This window comes from Zalophus californianus, chromosome 7 (genome assembly GCF_009762305.2).
Source record: "Zalophus californianus isolate mZalCal1 chromosome 7, mZalCal1.pri.v2, whole genome shotgun sequence".
In the NCBI taxonomy this organism is placed as follows: domain Eukaryota; kingdom Metazoa; phylum Chordata; class Mammalia; order Carnivora; family Otariidae; genus Zalophus; species Zalophus californianus.
In genome coordinates, this window is record NC_045601.1 from 14,262,713 (window position 1) to 14,280,798 (window position 18,086).

General features: G+C 37.3%; 1 protein-coding gene across 3 annotated transcripts; it reads left to right on the plus strand.

Annotated features, from left to right (window-relative positions):
• The first annotated feature begins 2,463 nt into the window (after positions 1–2,463).
• Positions 2,464–17,611, plus strand: MTRF1L (mitochondrial translational release factor 1 like). Of its 3 annotated transcripts, none has more exons than XM_027601560.1 (7): positions 2,464–3,268; positions 7,430–7,509; positions 9,025–9,208; positions 9,705–9,868; positions 11,418–11,535; positions 11,687–11,801; positions 12,975–13,110. In XM_027601560.1, the coding sequence occupies exons 1-6, from the start codon at positions 3,010–3,012 to the stop codon at positions 11,767–11,769; spliced, it is 888 nt and encodes a 295-aa protein (XP_027457361.1). In that variant the 5' UTR covers positions 2,464–3,009; the 3' UTR covers positions 11,770–11,801; positions 12,975–13,110. The 3 variants fall into 3 exon arrangements, with proteins under 3 accessions (XP_027457361.1, XP_027457360.1, XP_027457362.1); XM_027601559.2 differs by lacking the exon at positions 11,687–11,801 and adding an exon at positions 14,318–17,605 and having other exon boundaries at positions 2,854–3,268; positions 12,975–13,111; XM_027601561.2 differs by lacking the exon at positions 11,687–11,801 and adding an exon at positions 14,318–17,611 and having other exon boundaries at positions 3,134–3,268; positions 9,050–9,208; positions 12,975–13,111.
• Positions 17,612–18,086: the final 475 nt, after the last annotated feature.

Sequence of the window (18,086 nt, forward strand, 5' to 3'; positions counted from 1 at the left end):
ACAGTTTCTCAAACTTTTTTTGATTTTGAGGACCTTGACAGTATTGAAGAGGACTGGTCTAGTTTGTAAAATGTCCCTTAATTGGAATTTGTCTGATGTTTTCCCCATGACTAGAAAGGTATTACCAGTTTTTGGAAGACCACAGAAGTGAAGTGCCACTTATATCACATGATATCAGAGGTACATACCACCATCATGACTTATCACTGTTAATATTGACCTTGGTCAATCTGGTTGAGGTAGTGTTTATTAGGTTTCACCACTGTAAAGCAATACATTATTAGATCATATTAGAGGTAAATGTACTGGACATTAAAGCTGAGCTAAAGAAATTCTGAGCAGATTCCTCAGTACTGCTATTAGGTTCCATTAAATGACTGCTAACAAATACCATGGAGAAAATACAATAAGCTGGAAAGTGCAATGGGAAAATAAAGCTCCAACACTATGTTAGCTTGAATATTCACTTAATGGAGGTGAAAGTGAAATTTTTCCCTTGAACTATCTTTACTTTATCCTTTACATTCCTTGGATAGTAAAGACTTTAGTTTAATTGTCATAAGAGGTAATTTAAATCAGTAATCATTTTGCTGAGTGCTTTTCCATATTGCCCTCAACAGAACAATGAGTACTGATTATTGAAATAATGTAAAAGACTTGATTTTTCCCCCTTGCTTTAACCTATTTGTCATAAATACAGCTTCTTGTATATGATTTTAGGGTGTTTGCTAAATACAGAAAAATAATTTCAATGTGTTGGTTCTGTAAAATTTATCATATTGAATGTGTGCAGTTTTTTGCTACCATGTTCATTGTACTTAATAATCTATATCCATATTTTGTAGTCCACTCATAATAGTGGACCATAAAGGAATTTTGAATGCATGAATGCAACTTGAGACACATGCTTGGTTATTTTGCAGTGTCAGAATAACTGTAGGTGCTTATAAATTGAATAGATAATCTAGATTACTTTTCTTCCAATTTAAGTTGTTTTGGGTTTTTATTTCCCCATCCTTGAATCTATTTTATTATTTTACCTATGTAGAGATAATAGACTTCCTGAAAATGCTAGAATCTTCAATATGTAATAATAGAATTTGAGCATGACAATAATGTAAGGAAATTCAGAAGTCTCCAACTATTTTTTTTTTTTGAGTTTTCAAAGTAAATCAAACTACAGTTGTTTTCATTTAACTATATTGTGGAAACCTATGGATATTACTGTAAAATGCACATGCATTACACTTTTTAAAAATGTTTTGAATTAATAAAGAATTCACCAATGTATCCTTAGACAAGTTACTGTTTCCTCATTGGTGTAACACTATAGGAGTAAAAGGTACACTTATTTATATTACTTAAATTGCTTATACATCTTAGGGAATATAATTTCTGGCTGGATTCTTCACAGCGTTCCATCAGGTTTTTTCCCTTTTATAAATAATATTCTTGAAATGACTTGAGAATTCAGCTGAGAAATTTACTGCGTTCAAATGACTCCCACCAGTTCTATGGTTTAAAAAAAATTCAGAGTTTAGACTTGGGAAATAGCTGATTCTAATAAAGATAAAAAACGACCTGATCAGTCCTGTTCTATACTTGGATCAGAATTAAAATGGGTTTCAACCACTATCTTAAAGAAAAACAATTTTATAAAGCAGTGTGGCTTTAATTCATAAAGTGAAACGAATAGTTGAGGTAATCAGTTGGAGCTTTTAAGTAGCAAAATCTATTTTTGCTTTATATAATTTGGAGAGTCATCTCATTCCTCCACTTCACTTTGCATTTGTATGTAGAGCTAAGGAGTGAATAGAGAGAATGCAAGCTCATCTTACAAGAATTTTATACCTAACCTCAGTAGTTTTGATTAGACGACTTCAGGATGACTTAACCTTGCCAAGGGCTCCCGTATTTACCATTTGATTTTTTAAAAAAACAAACTGCAAGAGTGTTCAGTATTTCAGCTCTCCCAACAGTGAAAACATTTAGTACACTGCGCAAACCAGTCAGGTGATGGGAATTCCCAGATTGAGTCAGCCCTTGGATCCCCAGGACTGTCTTGGTTATATTTACACCCTCCTATCCATCCCTCTGGTGGGTTGTGAAAAGCTCTTTTGAAAAATTCAAAGCGTTATACCAATAAACCTCAGTATCCCTGGCACCAATCCGCTATCTCAAGGTTTTTGGAGGCAGGTGGAGGTTGGGCTACCGAAGGCGGGACTCTGAAGGTTTTGCTGCGCTGTGGTTTACTAGAACACGGAATCACTCAGTCACTTTTAAAAGTAGCTAACGATAACTCGGAGTGAGACTGGAAGGGCAAGAGACTCGGTGAGGACGGAAGTCGTTTGAAAGCAAGTAAATTTCGTGGCACATAAAGGCAGGAAAGCAGATTTGGGGAAATCACCCTCCTTGTTGCCTTCGAGTAGACTAGTCCCGTCCTTACCCACGGTCGAAGAGACATAAGCAGAAAAAGAGGAAGAGGAGTAAACACACATACACACAGCGATGCCCATCCTACAAATCACTCTTGGAGACGAAAAGCCAGGCTGGTACTGGAAAGGACTTTCGTGGCTGTGTCCTCAGCCCCGCTAGCGGACTACACTACTCTCCACTGCGGTACTCGAGATCCTCATTCAGTGCTTGGGAAATAAATGCTCGAGATCGGAAAACCGAGTGGCCAACTTCAGCATCCCCCTTCCTGCCCAACACACGGCCCTGGTACATTCAAGGAGGCGTTTCCGACTCAGCTTCTGAACGAGCCGGGGATCTCCGGGACCCACTCGGATCACTTCCCGCCCCGCCCCCTTCCGGCCTCCGCGAATAATAAGGCGTTTAAATGTTCGCCACTAATTTCCCACCGAGGCTTTCGGGAGGCCCTTTAAAACTGGCGCGTGCGCCGGGCTGGGCACGGTCAGTTCTCGCCGGATTCCAAACTCCGCGCGGTGTCGCGAGATTCACTATCCGAAACTTCCGGCTCTGGTCGAGCTCGGGGGTTGCAATTCAGCTATGAGGTCTCAGCTTCTTCGGAGTGCTGCTCGGTGTCTGTGGGCTGGCAAGGTTGTCAGCCCGGCCCGCCGGCACCTAAACTGCGGAAGCCTGCCGCTGGAGGAGCTGTTCGCTCGCGGCGGGCCCTTGCGGGCCTTCCTGGAGCGTCAGGCGGGATCTGAAGCCCAGTTGCAGGTCAGGGGGTCTGAGCTGCTGGCGGCGGCCAAACTGCTGAGCGAAAAGGAGCAGGAGCTGCAGGAGACCGAGCACTTGCTACACGGTGAGGGCCGGGCCCAGGGGAACGGGATTCAAAGCCGATTCTTGACTCTTCGTTTGCTTTTCCCACTATGCCGTTGGTCAGGTGTTCACACCTCCCCGCGTTAGAAGTTCTTTACTCAGTTGCAGCCCTTTCTGGTTTGGATCAGAGGTCAAGGCATCGTTGTGTGCGTTCTCATCCCATCCTTTCCTGTTTGAGCCCTTATAGTCCCTTGACACAATGCTCCGCCCCCTTTTACAGAATTTAAGTTTACTGATTGCCTGCTGTCTGGCGGATCTTTAGCTCACCAAGGACAAGTGAGGGACTGTCTCTGTTATGGGCTTGAGAGCAGTGTTTCTCAAAGAGTAGTAAAGAGACCACCTGCGATAGTGCCAAGAGAGGTGCATAGCCAGACTTTGGACTCAGAATCCGAGACCTAGAAATTGGCGTTTTTAGCAAGTTTCCTCAGTGATCTGGTGTGCATTCAAACATGGATGGGTCCTAAGTTTCTGCATTTCTACACCTCCTCTTGGCTAGCATGGCTCTAGAGAGGGTCACAGTGTATTCAGGGAGAGAAAATTAATACCACAGCTGAAACGTGAGAACAGATACCTGAAAAGACACCTAGGGAAAGCAAGGAGAACTTGTTGGGAAGAGGCCTTGTGCAGGGATAAAGGTCCACCCTTAGAGAATACTAAGAATAGTTTAACCTTTACTGATCTTTTACCATACTCTATTATTCAGGCTCAGTTTTGCTTAACTATTTTTATGTATTAACTCATCCAGTTCACATACCAAACTATGAACTAGGTACTATTAGCTCGCGCACGAGAAGAGGAACATGAGGCATAGATGTAAAATAACAGCTCAGGCGAAACAGCTTTTAAGGAATGGAGTTTGGATTGGACAGACTCCAAATCTTATGCTTTCAATCACTGTACTCTTTGTTAACCAAGGAACAGGCAGGTTGAAACATTTTGTAAGGGTGAGGGTGTGAAATACTAATCTAAAAAGGTTGATTTTATCCTGTTGGCAGAAGGGAGCCAGCGGAAGCTTTTAGATTGAGGGAGTGAATGTTAGAAATGGCTTTCTTGCTTAGAAAGCTTGATTTGAGGTAGTTTCAAAGTCAACCTGGAATGAGATTGCAGATGCCATGGAAAACAGAAGACTAATGCAATAGTCTAGGTGAGAGGTAAGGAGCATCTAAATTAAGTGATTTAAGATAAAAAGTAGATGCCCCAAAGTGGAAAAAAATTAACCATATTGGGAAAAATACTTTTGGGGGAAAATTAAATTGGTTTCATAGCTTAAACCAAGCTTAAAAATCAAGTGGATTTAAGGTTTAAATATTTTAAAAATCAAGCTATAGAGAAACAATGTTAGAAAATTGTTACTGGCAGAACACAACTCACCTTTATATAACGATAGAAAACATCACTGAGCAACTCCTGAGTTACTTTATGTCAGACACCTCTAATTACCAAAAAAATAGGGAACTACTTTTTAGCTTACAGCCTAGTGAAGAAGAGCAATGTTTAAGAAGTAAAAATATAAGTGGATAAGTGCTTGTTTTAATTTCTGCAATAAAGAGCAATGTTATAAAAAGCAAAATCTGGCTTCCCGACAAAGAAACTGGATTTGTTCTTACAGACTGTGGGAAGTTAGCACATGTTTTTAAGCAGAGAAGTGACATCTTTTTAAAGAAGGATTAATATTGGCCTCAGTGCTGAAGATGGATTGGGAGTATTTGCCAGGGACCCCAGTGGCTGACAGGCCAGTGAGGAGGCTGTTAAAACGGTCCAAGGAAGAGGTGGTGGTAAGCAGGAACCTCACCAACAAGACATTCTAACAATAGTCTGCATTTGGAGGCTTATGTCCTGGGAAGGGTGAAGAGCCAGAATTCTAAGAAAAATCTTAAGCTTCTGGGTTCAGAACATGAGTGATACTGTTAATTAAGATGAGAATATAAAAGTTGGGTAAATTTTAGGAGAAAGATGTTTTGCCCTGAACAGGCAGCCATATTTAACTAGGAGTACCTGTAAGGACATTCAGATAAAGATCATGGTCTAGGAGAAAAAACTACTGGCACAGGAGAAAAACTGAGCCTGAATAATCATATGAGAACTCTCAGCATATACTTGATAAGGTAAAGCTTGGAAGCAGATGAGAGTACTCAGGAAGAATTTGTAGAGATACAAATAAGATGCTAACAAAGACAGAAATACATAGTATTTGAGGAGCAGGCAGAGGAGGAAGTTATAAAAGATCAAGAAAGAACAAGCAGACCTTTGGGACCTTGAACAAGATAAATGAAGGTATGAAAACCAGCTAAAATTTCAAATTAGGGATTGTTGATACCTGACTTAAAAAGGGCTCATCTTTTCAGCTCACATTGAAATAAGCCTTTAGATTTGGCAATTTTGTCATGGGTGATTTTAATAAAAATGGTATATTGATATGAGTATGAAATCCAGTGTAAGAACTTGAGAAGTAAATGACAATTAACAAGAGAAATAATAAACATGGCATTTAATCTCCTGAAGTTTGGATAGGAAAAGAGGGGGTGACAACAAGTGGGTACTTGGAAGGTTGAAGAGAAAAAGACCCTTTTACCTGTGATAGGTGCCCAGTAAACATGTTGATTAATAATACTGAATGAGAAAGAACTAGTGTATTTCCATTGCCTAGAAATAACTACTCAGTTTAAACCCTCTAGAGCCAATAACCATATATGGCTGATGAGCACCTATAGTCTGAATTGAGATGTACTGTAAGGATAAAATAACACAACAGATTTCAAAGACCTCATATAAAAAATAATTTTTAATATTTTTAAAGTACATGTTGAAATGATAATGGTTTGGGTATACTGGGTTAATAAATAAAATGTAGTATTAAATTACTTCTAGACTTTAATTCCAATCTGCTTAGCCTTACAGAAGAACTGCACTTCAGAACTGAAAGGCACCTTAGAGGTCACCCAGCCCAGCTCCTTCATTTTTCTCACGATAATAGAGACTCAGAGAAATTGTAAATGCTGGCCTAAGAGAACCTTAGTGGTTGAACTAGGACTAGAATTCCTTTTTCCTTTTTCTATTTCAACCCATTTGCCATTTCACCAAATTTCTTCCATGCCAGATTCTTGCCAGAATAATTTCCTGCCTTTCCACCAACACTTCCCATCATCGCTTATCCCAGGGTTTGTGTTGTTGTTACCTCTCCTTGAGTTAATGCTTCTTTCCATTTTCTGCCCATCCCCCAAATAAACACAAAAACAGTCTTTTAGTGTGCTACCATTTTAATATTTAATCAGCTGGTGTTTTAGGTTGTTATTCTTTGTGAGTTTTTCTCCCCTAGAAAATTATAAAGAAACTAAAATTATCTAAGACCCTGCCTTGAGAGCAGGTCTTACATATTATTATCTCTAATTCCCAGCATAGTTGGATCTTCATAAATGAACAAACACACAAACTGATACTTTGGAACAGTCCGATCTTTCACCAGAGTGAGGTGCTCAAAGAGAGCTATGTGTAAGAGCTAAAAAAATTTCTCTTCTCTCCTTTCTGAAGGTTGCATGTTGTCCATAGGATAGAGGGATGAGAAGGTATATTTTGTAAGATAAAAATGAAAATTCAAAAGATGCAATAAGAGTAAAGCGAGTTGAGGGGGGAAGTACTTCATGTAAACATTCTGTGACCATGAGGCAGGATCTAAATACTTGGGTGGATATTTATTTTATATTCATGAAATGTTTGTTAAAGAGACAATAAATTTCTATTTTTTAATTCCATTGTGGTTTAACTGATGGAACCTTCTAGTCCCCTTCTGGTTTAACTACTCGATGTATTTGTTAGTAGTCTAAGTTGGAAAACTAAAAGCATTTTTTAATATGAATATTTCATGGAGGTAGAATTATAGAATAGTTTAATAGCTTCTTTATTTTTCTGTAGATTCTTATTTTTTATTTTACTTATACTTCTATCATCAGGAAAAATGTTTTTTGTTTTAATAAAATAAAATAAAAACTAATGCATAAAATGCCACTTGTAATTAATGGCAGTTATTAAAGGACAAGAAAGACATTTTATTTTTCCCTTCAGCTACAGTAATAATAAAATAATGACTTTGAATTCTGTTGGCAGTTTGACATTAAGGAAAACTTAAGATACTGCTTTATTTTCGCAGATGAAAATGAAGACTTAAGGAAACTTGCAGAGAATGAAATAAGCTCATGTCAAAAGGAAGTAACTCAGTTGAAGCATCAGGTATGGTATCTGTGCAAAGAATAGAGCATTTGTGCTATTACTTCTAATGAATTTTATTAGAAGTTTATAAAAACAACTCAAGAACCAAGTAGCTTGTTAATATTTAGAATTATAAACTTTTTTAAAGCAGGAAGAAGCATACTCCATGTGGTCCTATTTTTATCATACCCCAAAGATTGGAGAGCCATGGGAAAAAAGGTGACTGTCACGTTGATAGGATTTTTTGGAAAAGCAATGAAATAAATATCAGTATTATATTTGCCCCCTCTTTAGGTTATTTAAGGGAGGTGGGGGAGGGTAGACCATGGGTAGAAGAGGTTATGGAGCAGTGGTAGAGAGTGAGCTCCTTGGCAGCAGGAATATTTCTTTCCGTTTGTGTCTCTGGCACTGTTAGTGTGCCAGGCCTAGAGTGGGCCCTTGGGCTTTTAGAACTGAATTGTAGTGCTTTGGTTTTATATCTAGGAGAATCTATAGGCATTAGATGAATAGTAATCATTATATTAAATAAGAACCACTCTTTGCTCATTCTGGAAACCAGAGCTTAAAGATTTACAATAGTTATCTCTGAGCATATAAGTAAAAGGACGTGGCACGGTGAGGAAGGAGCCCAGAAAAGGGGGAGCTGAATTTAAAAATTCTGTCTTTAATCACATAATGGACTCATCAAAAGTTAATGTCCTTACCACCCATTCCAGAGGGAAAGTTCCACTTTGAAAAGTCTCATGTAACTTGTCTTCTACCCATTTTCTAATTTTGTGAAATAAAAGGACATACGTTCTCTTCCAAATTAAAGAAGCTTTAAAAGATACAATGTGAGGGTTTTTTTTTTTCTTTTCTGCTGTAGTAAGCTATAGATTTCAGGACAGAGTTAGAATCTTCTTTTGCATTCTACACAATATAGTGTCCTAGTCACAACAAACTCTTTTTTTTTTAGTCATAAACCAATTATTTAATTGAAGCTATAAAAAGGCAATATAATTGATAAAATAATTAGGAAAGAATATTTAGCATGTTTCAAAAGATTTAAAACAGGAGCAGGACACTTTACAAAAAGTTGTGTGGGAAATAAAATTCTTAAACTATAAGTAGAAATGTAACATTACAGAGTATCTTATAAAATACAATGACAGAAACATAAAAGGACTATGTATGCTCTAAGTCTGAAAACTATTAGTAGTGACTACATATTTAAATGTACAGTTCTGGGTTAATTAACTGAATAGAGAACTGACATAAAATTATACATGAACATCAAAAAGAAACAAAACAATGCAATGCAACATAAGTTTCAGCTGGACCTTATAGCATTTATAATATAGTTGTTACACTAATATTTTATAGAAGTTATGCATTACTAGATGGTTCTTATTGGCAAGAAAGTTGAGCAATCAGCAATACTGTTTGCTTAGAGAAACTTTAATATTTAAAATCTTGCATCTAATCATTTAGCTTTATTTTTTGTTAAGTTTTAAATAATTCCTAATTATAGGAGGGGTGATATTTTTGTATTTACAGATTATTTTACTTTTGGTTCCCTCAGAAGAAACAGATGAAAATGATTTGATCTTGGAGGTAACTGCAGGAGTTGGGGGTCAGGAGGCAATGTTGTTTACTTCAGAGATGTTTGATATGTATCAGCAATATGCTGCATTTAAAAGATGGCATTTTGAAACCCTGGAATACTTTCCAAGTGAAATAGGTCAGTAAACTGTTTAAGTCGTTTTGGGAAGAGTACGGATTTAGTTTATCTACATGTGTACTAGGATAAGGGTTGGAAAGACCATGAATAAGCTTTAGAATTTATTGATAAGGAAGCTTACCTGATTTTATGCTCATCATTTACTTAATAATTTTGAGTACAGATATGTCAGTTTTGAAGTGGTCTATAAAATGTTAGTCATTCACTACTTGCCATTGAATGATTAATGGTCTTTTAAAAGGGGCCTTTTAGACATGTTATTCAATCAGTTCATTAATACCATAAATGCTTTATGTTTACTGGTTATTAGCAATAAAGGTATTAAATATTAAAACACTGAATATCATGGATTTGCTAAGGTTTTTCAATGTGTTTTACATTCTGTATGCTTCTTTTGTTTCGTAGCTCTTTTCAATGTATTTCAAGATGGTGGAAGTGATGGTCACTTGTTTATAAATCACAAGAATAATAATTCTGTTTTCCCAATATTTTCAAGGCGGCCTTAGACATGCATCTGCCAGCATTGGGGGTTTAGAAGCCTATAAGCACATGAAATTTGAAGGAGGTGTGCACAGAGTACAAAGAGTGCCAAAGACAGAGAAGCAAGGCCGCATCCATACTAGCACCATGACTGTAGCAATATTACCCCAGCCAACTGAGGTAAGGCATCACAGTCTCTCCTTGGAGTCCTGGGCCCAGCACTGCCCCCATAGTAACAACTCATTTTACGAAACTGATATTCAGTACTAAATTCCTTTTCTTTTCATTTGGCCTTCATCACATATTTTGGGTTTTCTGGAGACTCTTTTACCTCGGTCCAAAAAGTATGATTTCATAACAGATGGTAACAATTTATAAAGATGTATAAAGGACCTAATGTTGCACTATTTATTAATTTTTCTCCACCACTAAGCTTAAATTAGTTATTCTGAGATCATCTCTATAGAAGAAACATTATTAATCTACTTTAAATAGGGTTTACTGATTACTTTTCATAACGATTTTTGCTTTGTCTGACTTTCCCAGAGTGTTAATAGTAAGAGTCATGTTTTAACAAGGGTAACTACTTAACAGAATTGCTGCATCATAACCCAATCACACTAAAATGGAAATATATTGTTACAGTGCTCATAATGAATACACTTCATTCTTACAAGCAAATTCTCAGTCTGTGTATTTGTAAAAAAAAAGTTGTTTTGCTTCCATCCCTTCTGCTGAAAGTGATAAGAAATATATGACTTGTTTTTCCAGGATGAAGTATGAATGACTGGTGGAAAAGGAGTTTAATTGAGGGTTTCTAGTAATTTGGGGGAAAGGTGCTATTTGACTCTAAGTTCCTTTCTTTAGATCTATTTTTTGTGTAAATCCTAGATGTGGCACAGAACAGTTAAGGAAGAGCATGCAGTAGAATAAATGGCAGGAGCCACATCTAGATCCTAGTCAGTTTGGTTTAAGCATGTTGGAGATGGAAGTAGTTTACAGGAGAAGATGGGCTGAAGTCCGTATTTAATGCTTCTAGCAACCGTACAAAGCCACGTAGGGAGACACTGAGGGCCTATGAATGGTAGGAGACCTGCTGCCAGAGTTGTGGACATGTCGCAGAGGGTCCACAGCTGTTAATGAAACAGAGCTTTTTAAAGCTAGTGCTCTAGATGGTGACTCCCAACATGAGCATTAGGCTGATGCTGGATCCCAGTGTATGTATGACTTCTTGGCTTTGCCCTGTGCTGTTCCCATGTGCCTCTCCCCTGCCTCCAAATATGTTTAAGTCCTCCTTTATTTAAAATTAAACAAAATAAGCCTTCCCACTGTTCTTAAACTGGCATTGTTTTTTTCCCGTGTTGTCTTTTTAAACTCAGAAATAATCCACAAAAGCTCACATTAGTTCCTGCATTCCCATTTCTAATATTAACTAAGTTCTTCTGTTCATGTGGTAAGGAGAGGGTAATTTTACAGAGAAGTCTAGTTTTTGAGGATTTGGAGGCCTTGTTTTTGTTTTGTATTATATTTTGATCCACCACTCTTCTAAAAAATAGATGTTTTAAAAATGGTATTATTCCAACTACTTTATATTCTTAAAATGAAAACCTTCTTAATCTTCTATTTTATACATGACATGTATTTATATTTATAAATGGATAGTTCTTGCCTTTGAACAGTTCGTATACATGTGATATTTTTAAGTCCCAGTATTTCCTCTTGTGTATAGATTAATCTGGTGATTAACCCGAAAGATTTGCGAATTGATACTAAGCGAGCCAGTGGAGCTGGAGGACAGCATGTAAATACCACGGACAGTGCTGTCCGGATAGTTCATCTTCCAACAGGTATGTACTTATCCCTTCAGCATAAAACTTTGAAGAAAGAAATCAAATTCTGAATAACTTGACTAATTCTCCACTGTAATAGATCCTTAATTACCAGAATATATACTATTATTAAAGTATATAATATATTATTATTAAATACTTTATTTAGAATCCTTAGATGAAACTCTGCAGGATAATTGCAAAGCCAGGAAGACGGAGGGATCTAAGCCCAGAGAATTTCCATACTGGTGACCATGAAGAAAAGGTGTGGATAGTGCTTCCAGGTAGCTTCCTGAAGCTTATACTTAGTAAATATCACTATTAAAAGAAAATCCGGGGCACCTGGCTGGCTCAGTCCGGTACAACATGTGACTTTTGATCTCAGAGTTGTGAGTTCAAGCCCCACGTTGGTGTGGAGCCTATTTAAAATAAAAAAAAAAAAAAAAAATAGAGGAGCACCTAGGTGGCTTGTACTCTCCCTCTCTCTCTCTCTGGCAAATAAATAAAATCTTTAAAAAATAATTTAAAAAATTTAATAAAATAAATAAAAGAAAATCCTCAGAATGAAGTCATTATCATAGGTTCTTCTTTATCAGAAAGTGCTCTAAATCACTATTTCTTAGCCTTCTTTGAAGGGAGGAGACATAGACTCCTTTGAGAAAATGAAAGCTTGGACTCGCCACCTAGAAACATGCTCACCTGCAAAGTGCTGCACTTAACTTCCAGGCCTGCTTCTCCATGAAGTCCGCCCACAAACCTCCAGCAGTTCTGACTGTAGATAGGCAGTGGAGCAATATCTAAGTATTTCTTAAGTCTTCCGTCTACTATCAGGGAGCACTAAATGTGCTTTACAGTCATTACTGCAGTGATTTACATGAGATAAAGCATATGGATAGCAAACCTCAGTTACCTAGAAAGAATACAGGAATCTCTTACCGTGACCAGTCTCAAATAGGCATAATTCCCATGGATCAGCCCTGGTTTATAGGAGCAGACTGATAGGTTTTTGTTTTTTAAAATATGAGGATATCCTTGAGTTAAACTTTATGATGTCTATGTAATACATAGTATGTAAACAGGAATAGGAAAAAAATGGATGAAAATCCTCATAAAAATATGAATAGTGACCCTCTAGTAGTAGGATTAACTTTATTTTTGTTCAGTGATGAGTAATTATTATTTTAAAAAAATTATGGTGGCTAGCTAAGGGCATGGGAAAACAATCCATATTAAATGATTAGTGCTTATTGTTCAGTATGTCTGCCTCCAAGATGAATATATTTTCAGTTTTCTAAGACCTCTATAAAAGTCATTTGTTAATAGTCTTCCTTTTTTATTAGAGTTCTGTTTTTTCTCCTTATAAAGGTAGAAAAAAAAGAAGGAAAAAGAGTATTCCTTGAAAATAAATGAAGATTTTCCTATTAAAACTCTTTAATAATTCTCATAACACTATTCAGGTGTTGTTTCTGAATGCCAACAAGAGAGATCTCAACTGAAAAACAGAGAGATGGCTATGAAGAAGCTGCGTGCGAAACTGTACAGCATGCATCTGGAAGAGGAGACAAGTAAAAGATACAGCGCTAGAAAGATTCAGGTAGAACTGTATTTAAAAGACGCTCTGGGGGAGCCTGGGTGGCTCAGGCGTTAGGCGTCTGCCTTCAGCTCGGGTTGTGATCCCGGGGTTCCGGGATCGAGCCCCGCATCGGGCTCCCTGCTCGGCGGGAAGCCTGCTTCTCCCTCTCCCACTCCCCCTGCTTGTGATCCTTCTCTTGCTGTGTCTCTCTCTGTCAAATAAATAAATACAATCTTTAAAAAATAAAAAATAAAAAAGATGCTCTGAAGGATAAAAGTATTTTTAGATAACTCAGTTTTTATACATGTTAAAGTTATTTCAATTTATTTGTTAAAATAAGGAAACAATTCAAGTAGCTCAACCTAGGGTTATCTTTGTTTCATAGTAATTTTAAATCCCTACCCTGGTTTCTATATTCAAGGGCTTTTCTCAGACTTTTATTTTTTTTTTTTAAAGATTTTATTTATTTATTTGAGAGAGAGAGAGACACAGCGAGAGAGGGAACACAAGCAGGGGGAGTGGGAGAGGGAGAAACAGGCTTCCCGTCGAGCAGGGAACCCAATGCAGGGCTCGATCATGACCTGAGCCAGAGGCAGACGCTTAACGACTGAGCCACCCAGGCGCCCCCTTTTCTCAGACTTTTAATCAAAGTTACTAAAAAAGGATATATGGAATTCCCATTTTTGAATCCTTTGAAAATTATGGAAGAAAGTTGGAAAGCAAACTGAACTACTTTCTTCCTATTTGGTATTTACTTTTATAATTACAGAGCCCTTTATTAATTTATGGGAATTTATCACTGTGTCATCACTGAAAATGATCAGATTAATTCACAGATTTTAAATATAGATATAGATATATATTTAGCTACCATTTGAATACCATCTCTGTGCTAGGCTATATGTATACATCATCATGGTGTAGTAGGTATTATTTGTTTGTATTTTATGGATAGGGAAACTAAGTTTAAAGTTGAAATAAATGCCTGAAGTCATAGAGCACTGAAATGGCAGAGAGAAGATCAAATGCTACAAATTTGTCGGCCTTTAAAGCCAGTATTCCTTTTTTTTCTATTATGTTTCTATGTTATTTGAGGATTCAAAATGTTTAAAACTTGGTTCTTACATTGTGTTTCAAATTATAAGTCAAGAGCTTAATCTCCAGATAAGTTAAATTTATAGGTTTAGTTGCCCTGAATCTAACTGTATCTCATATCTTTTTATATAGGTTGGAACTAAAGGAAGGTCAGAGAAAATAAGAACATATAATTTTCCACAGAACCGGGTCACAGATCACAGAATAAACAAATCACTTCATGATCTTGAAAGTTTTATGCAAGGGGAGTTTCTGCTGGATGAACTTGTACAATCCTTGAAGGATTATGCTGATTATGAATCTTTAGTAGAAATTATTTCCAAAAAAGCTTAAATTGATTTATTATTAAAGACTTTTATAGCTTATGAAAATTCACAGCAAATTATATGGTGTGTAAATACTAGTATTCTCTTAAAAAAAGTGAGTTAACTCAGCTGGAAGTAATGTGTGTATTTTTAAGACAGATAATTTATATAAATCTTCTCTTAGGGTATTAGTAAAAAAATACACAATACAATCATGACTCTGGTTATATATTTTGGACTCTTCCTATGAGAAGTACACAAACAAAAACAGTACTTTGTTTTATGTAAAATGTTTAATAACTGATCACAAATTTGGTTTAACTAATGAAAAACCTCAAACATAAAATAACAGTAATATGATAATAAATACTGTATTAGTCAAAGTCCAATTAAGAGACAGAAACCATACCATGAATTTGAACAGGGCTAATTTTGATAACAAAGAATTTTTAACTGATAATAGGATAAGCTATTAGGGGATAAGAGTGAACTCATACACTAAGATTGAAAAGAGTACCCAAGGGAAGAACACCTTTGGAAGGGGCTTCCCTTCCCCCAAAGGTGGAATCAAGCCTACTGGAGAGAGCGTGGCTTTGGCCCACTTAACAGAAAGGTTTCCTGGGCTGCCCTGGGCCAGAGCTGGTCTGCAGGTGGTGGTGGATCAGGTCTTGCAAACAGAAAACCCTCTGGAATGGTAAGCAAGCAGCCTCCCACCCAGGATGTCAGCAAAACTTGCTATTGGGTTAAGCATCAGTTTGTATCTGCATTAGTGAGGATTCTCCAGAGGAACAGAACCAATAAGATGTGTGAGACTTACTAGGAGGAATTGGCAGGTATGACGTACGGAGGCTGACAAGTTCAAAATCTGCAATGTGAGCGAGCAGGCTGGAGAGAGCCCAGGGAACTGAGGCTGCAGTTCCAGTCCAAAAGCAGTCTGCTTGGAGAATTCTCTCTTGCTCAGGGGAGGCCGGTCTTTTTTCAGGCCTTCAGCTGTTTGGATGAAGCCATCCACATTACGAAGGGCATTCTGCTTTACTCAAAGTTCATTGACCTAAATGTTAATTTTATCCAAAAACCCCTTACAGAAACATCCAGAGTAATGTGGACTAAATATCTTGGCACCCTGTTAACACGTGGTCCAAGAGCACCCTGGGCAGCTGTGCCCCAGATCAGAAACAAGAAGAGAAGCCCCTTCCTCCTACATGTCCTTCCACCACCCCCTACTGACAAAGCAACATGGTACCAAAGGACACAGGTCCAGCTGGGGTAGCACAAAGTAGGGCAACGATGGGTAAATCTGTTGCCAAGAGGCAACAATTTGGTAACTGGCACAAACACCCATATATGTTACCTAATTTAAAAAACTGGTATGTTTTCATATTTTCTTGGTGTTAGAAGTTACAAATATTAAATATTTCCATTTGCATTGTTAAAAATAAGGACATTCTCCTCCTTAATCATTCACTATCACACATAACAAAATTCACAGTATTTCCCTAATATCTTCAAGTACCCAATTCAGATGTCTTCAATTCCCCCCAGCTGCCTTAACTGGCTTCTTCAGACCAGGATCCAACTAAGGATCACACATGGCATCTGGTGGTTACATTGTTTAAGTCTAGAACAGCTCTGCCAACTGCTACCCCTTTTTTTCATGACCTTGCACTGAATTTTCATTTCAAATCAGGCTACTATGGTGTCATTTAACTTGTTCCTCAAGTCACAGTATTTCCTACAAACTGGAAGTTAGAGCTTAAGACTCAGCTAGTTTTGCATACTCCCTTTCCTCATTAAAATATATATAAAGTAAGTCAGGTTTGAATGCTGATGTGCTGAGATGTACTAGGTTCTCTAAAATACACTGACAGATGAAAGAAATGACTTCACCTTTGTGAAAGGAGAAGAATTATTGTTTAAAGTGTGCTTAGAGCTGAATCGGCATGATCTTCAGTATTTTTTCATCAGAAGATTTAAAAGAAGTTTAGTGGCTCTTATTTACCATGGGATTCCTGGTTATGATTAGCATTTCTGTGAGAAGACAGACTCCAGAGAATTAGGGCCTAAAGAGGAAGGAAGCATGGGAATGTCTGCTTGAGGCTGCACAGCTGTAAAAGACCTCTTGGTGTTGACAGGAACACTGAGTACTTAAGTACTTACTGTACTTGATAAACAGGAGACACCCCATTGTTCTCCCTGGGTGTGTGTGCTTCATTACAAGGAAGAGTAGTAAATTCAACTAGTTTAACTAGGGAAGGGAAGGGGGGGGAAGGAAAGGGGATAGGAAAAGAAGAAAGAAAACTGTAGGAAAAGTCCGTTATCCCATAAAGAAGTAAGAAAAGTTGGAAATGCTGACTCAAGTTTTTGAAAATATGAGATACACGAAGGACTACAATTATGAGATGAGCTCTACCTGGTAGAAAATGAATATATGTTAAATTTATAGTAGTTACAACAAGGTAGGCTTTCCAGAGGAAAAAAAGTGATTTAATTATTAAGGCTATATGACTCAAGTGTTAAAGAACTACAAGACATTTAGTTAACCCCCCAAACTGCATGCCTTTCTCTATTTGTTGGAATCTACAGTAATATGAATCCTTGTTAGCATATATACTACATAAATTTAAGACTATTATTGTGGGCTAATGTGTTTCTTTTCATAAGTCAACCTGTATAAATTAGCCAAATTTCCTTTAGAGCTTTGTGCTAACTTTCAGAGTAATTTTATCTTGCTAATTTATTCTTAGAATTTTAAAGCTGGCCAAAGATTATCAAATACGTCAGAATTTTAAGAAAAATCCCTCCCTTGTAACACTCTGCTCATGAAAGGCACTCGACCTTCACCAGAACATTTGATGAAAATGGCTTTCAGTGACCTACACAACTCAAGAATACAGCAAGACCTGTTCATTAGACCATATTCCGTCCTGCAAAAGGCCCATGCAAGCCTGCATCTTCCAGTTTCTTTTGGCTTCCTTTTTGAATGAAAAGGACGTATCTACATGTTACTAATATTACCACATACTATTACTTAATTTCTCTTGACCTCCTCTCATAGGTAATAATTAGAAAAGTTGGATTGAGATTATGAAGAGTCTCGAATGTTGGATTTCGTTCTGTAAACAACAGAAGCTATTAAAAGTTATTTCCCCCCTTATCCGTCTCGACGCCCGCTTTCCCGGTCCCATGGGAAAAGGTGTGAGAGCTATACTAATGAAGGTGAAAAAGAGCTTTTGATCAATTTTTAAACTTCCTGTCCGTTAGAACATCACAGCTGGTTAGAAATCATCATAGTACCTAGATAATTCTAACAATATAAGACATGTATCAGTAGGTGTTTTATGAACACATGCAGAGTTAACTGGCAGATTCTGGTCTGTGAAGTGACATTGGCTTCCACTTCACTAAATAAGTTATTCCTAGGTCAGGGAGCAGAATAAGCATGTACTGCCAGACCTCTCACATTGTCTCATTAATGGACAAAAATGTGTTTTCCTCGTTCTTGTTTCCTCAGGACCTAACATTATGTTACAATAGGCACTAAACAGACGCCTAAAAGGCAATTATATCTAAAGTATTTGTCTACAAATCTGATATAT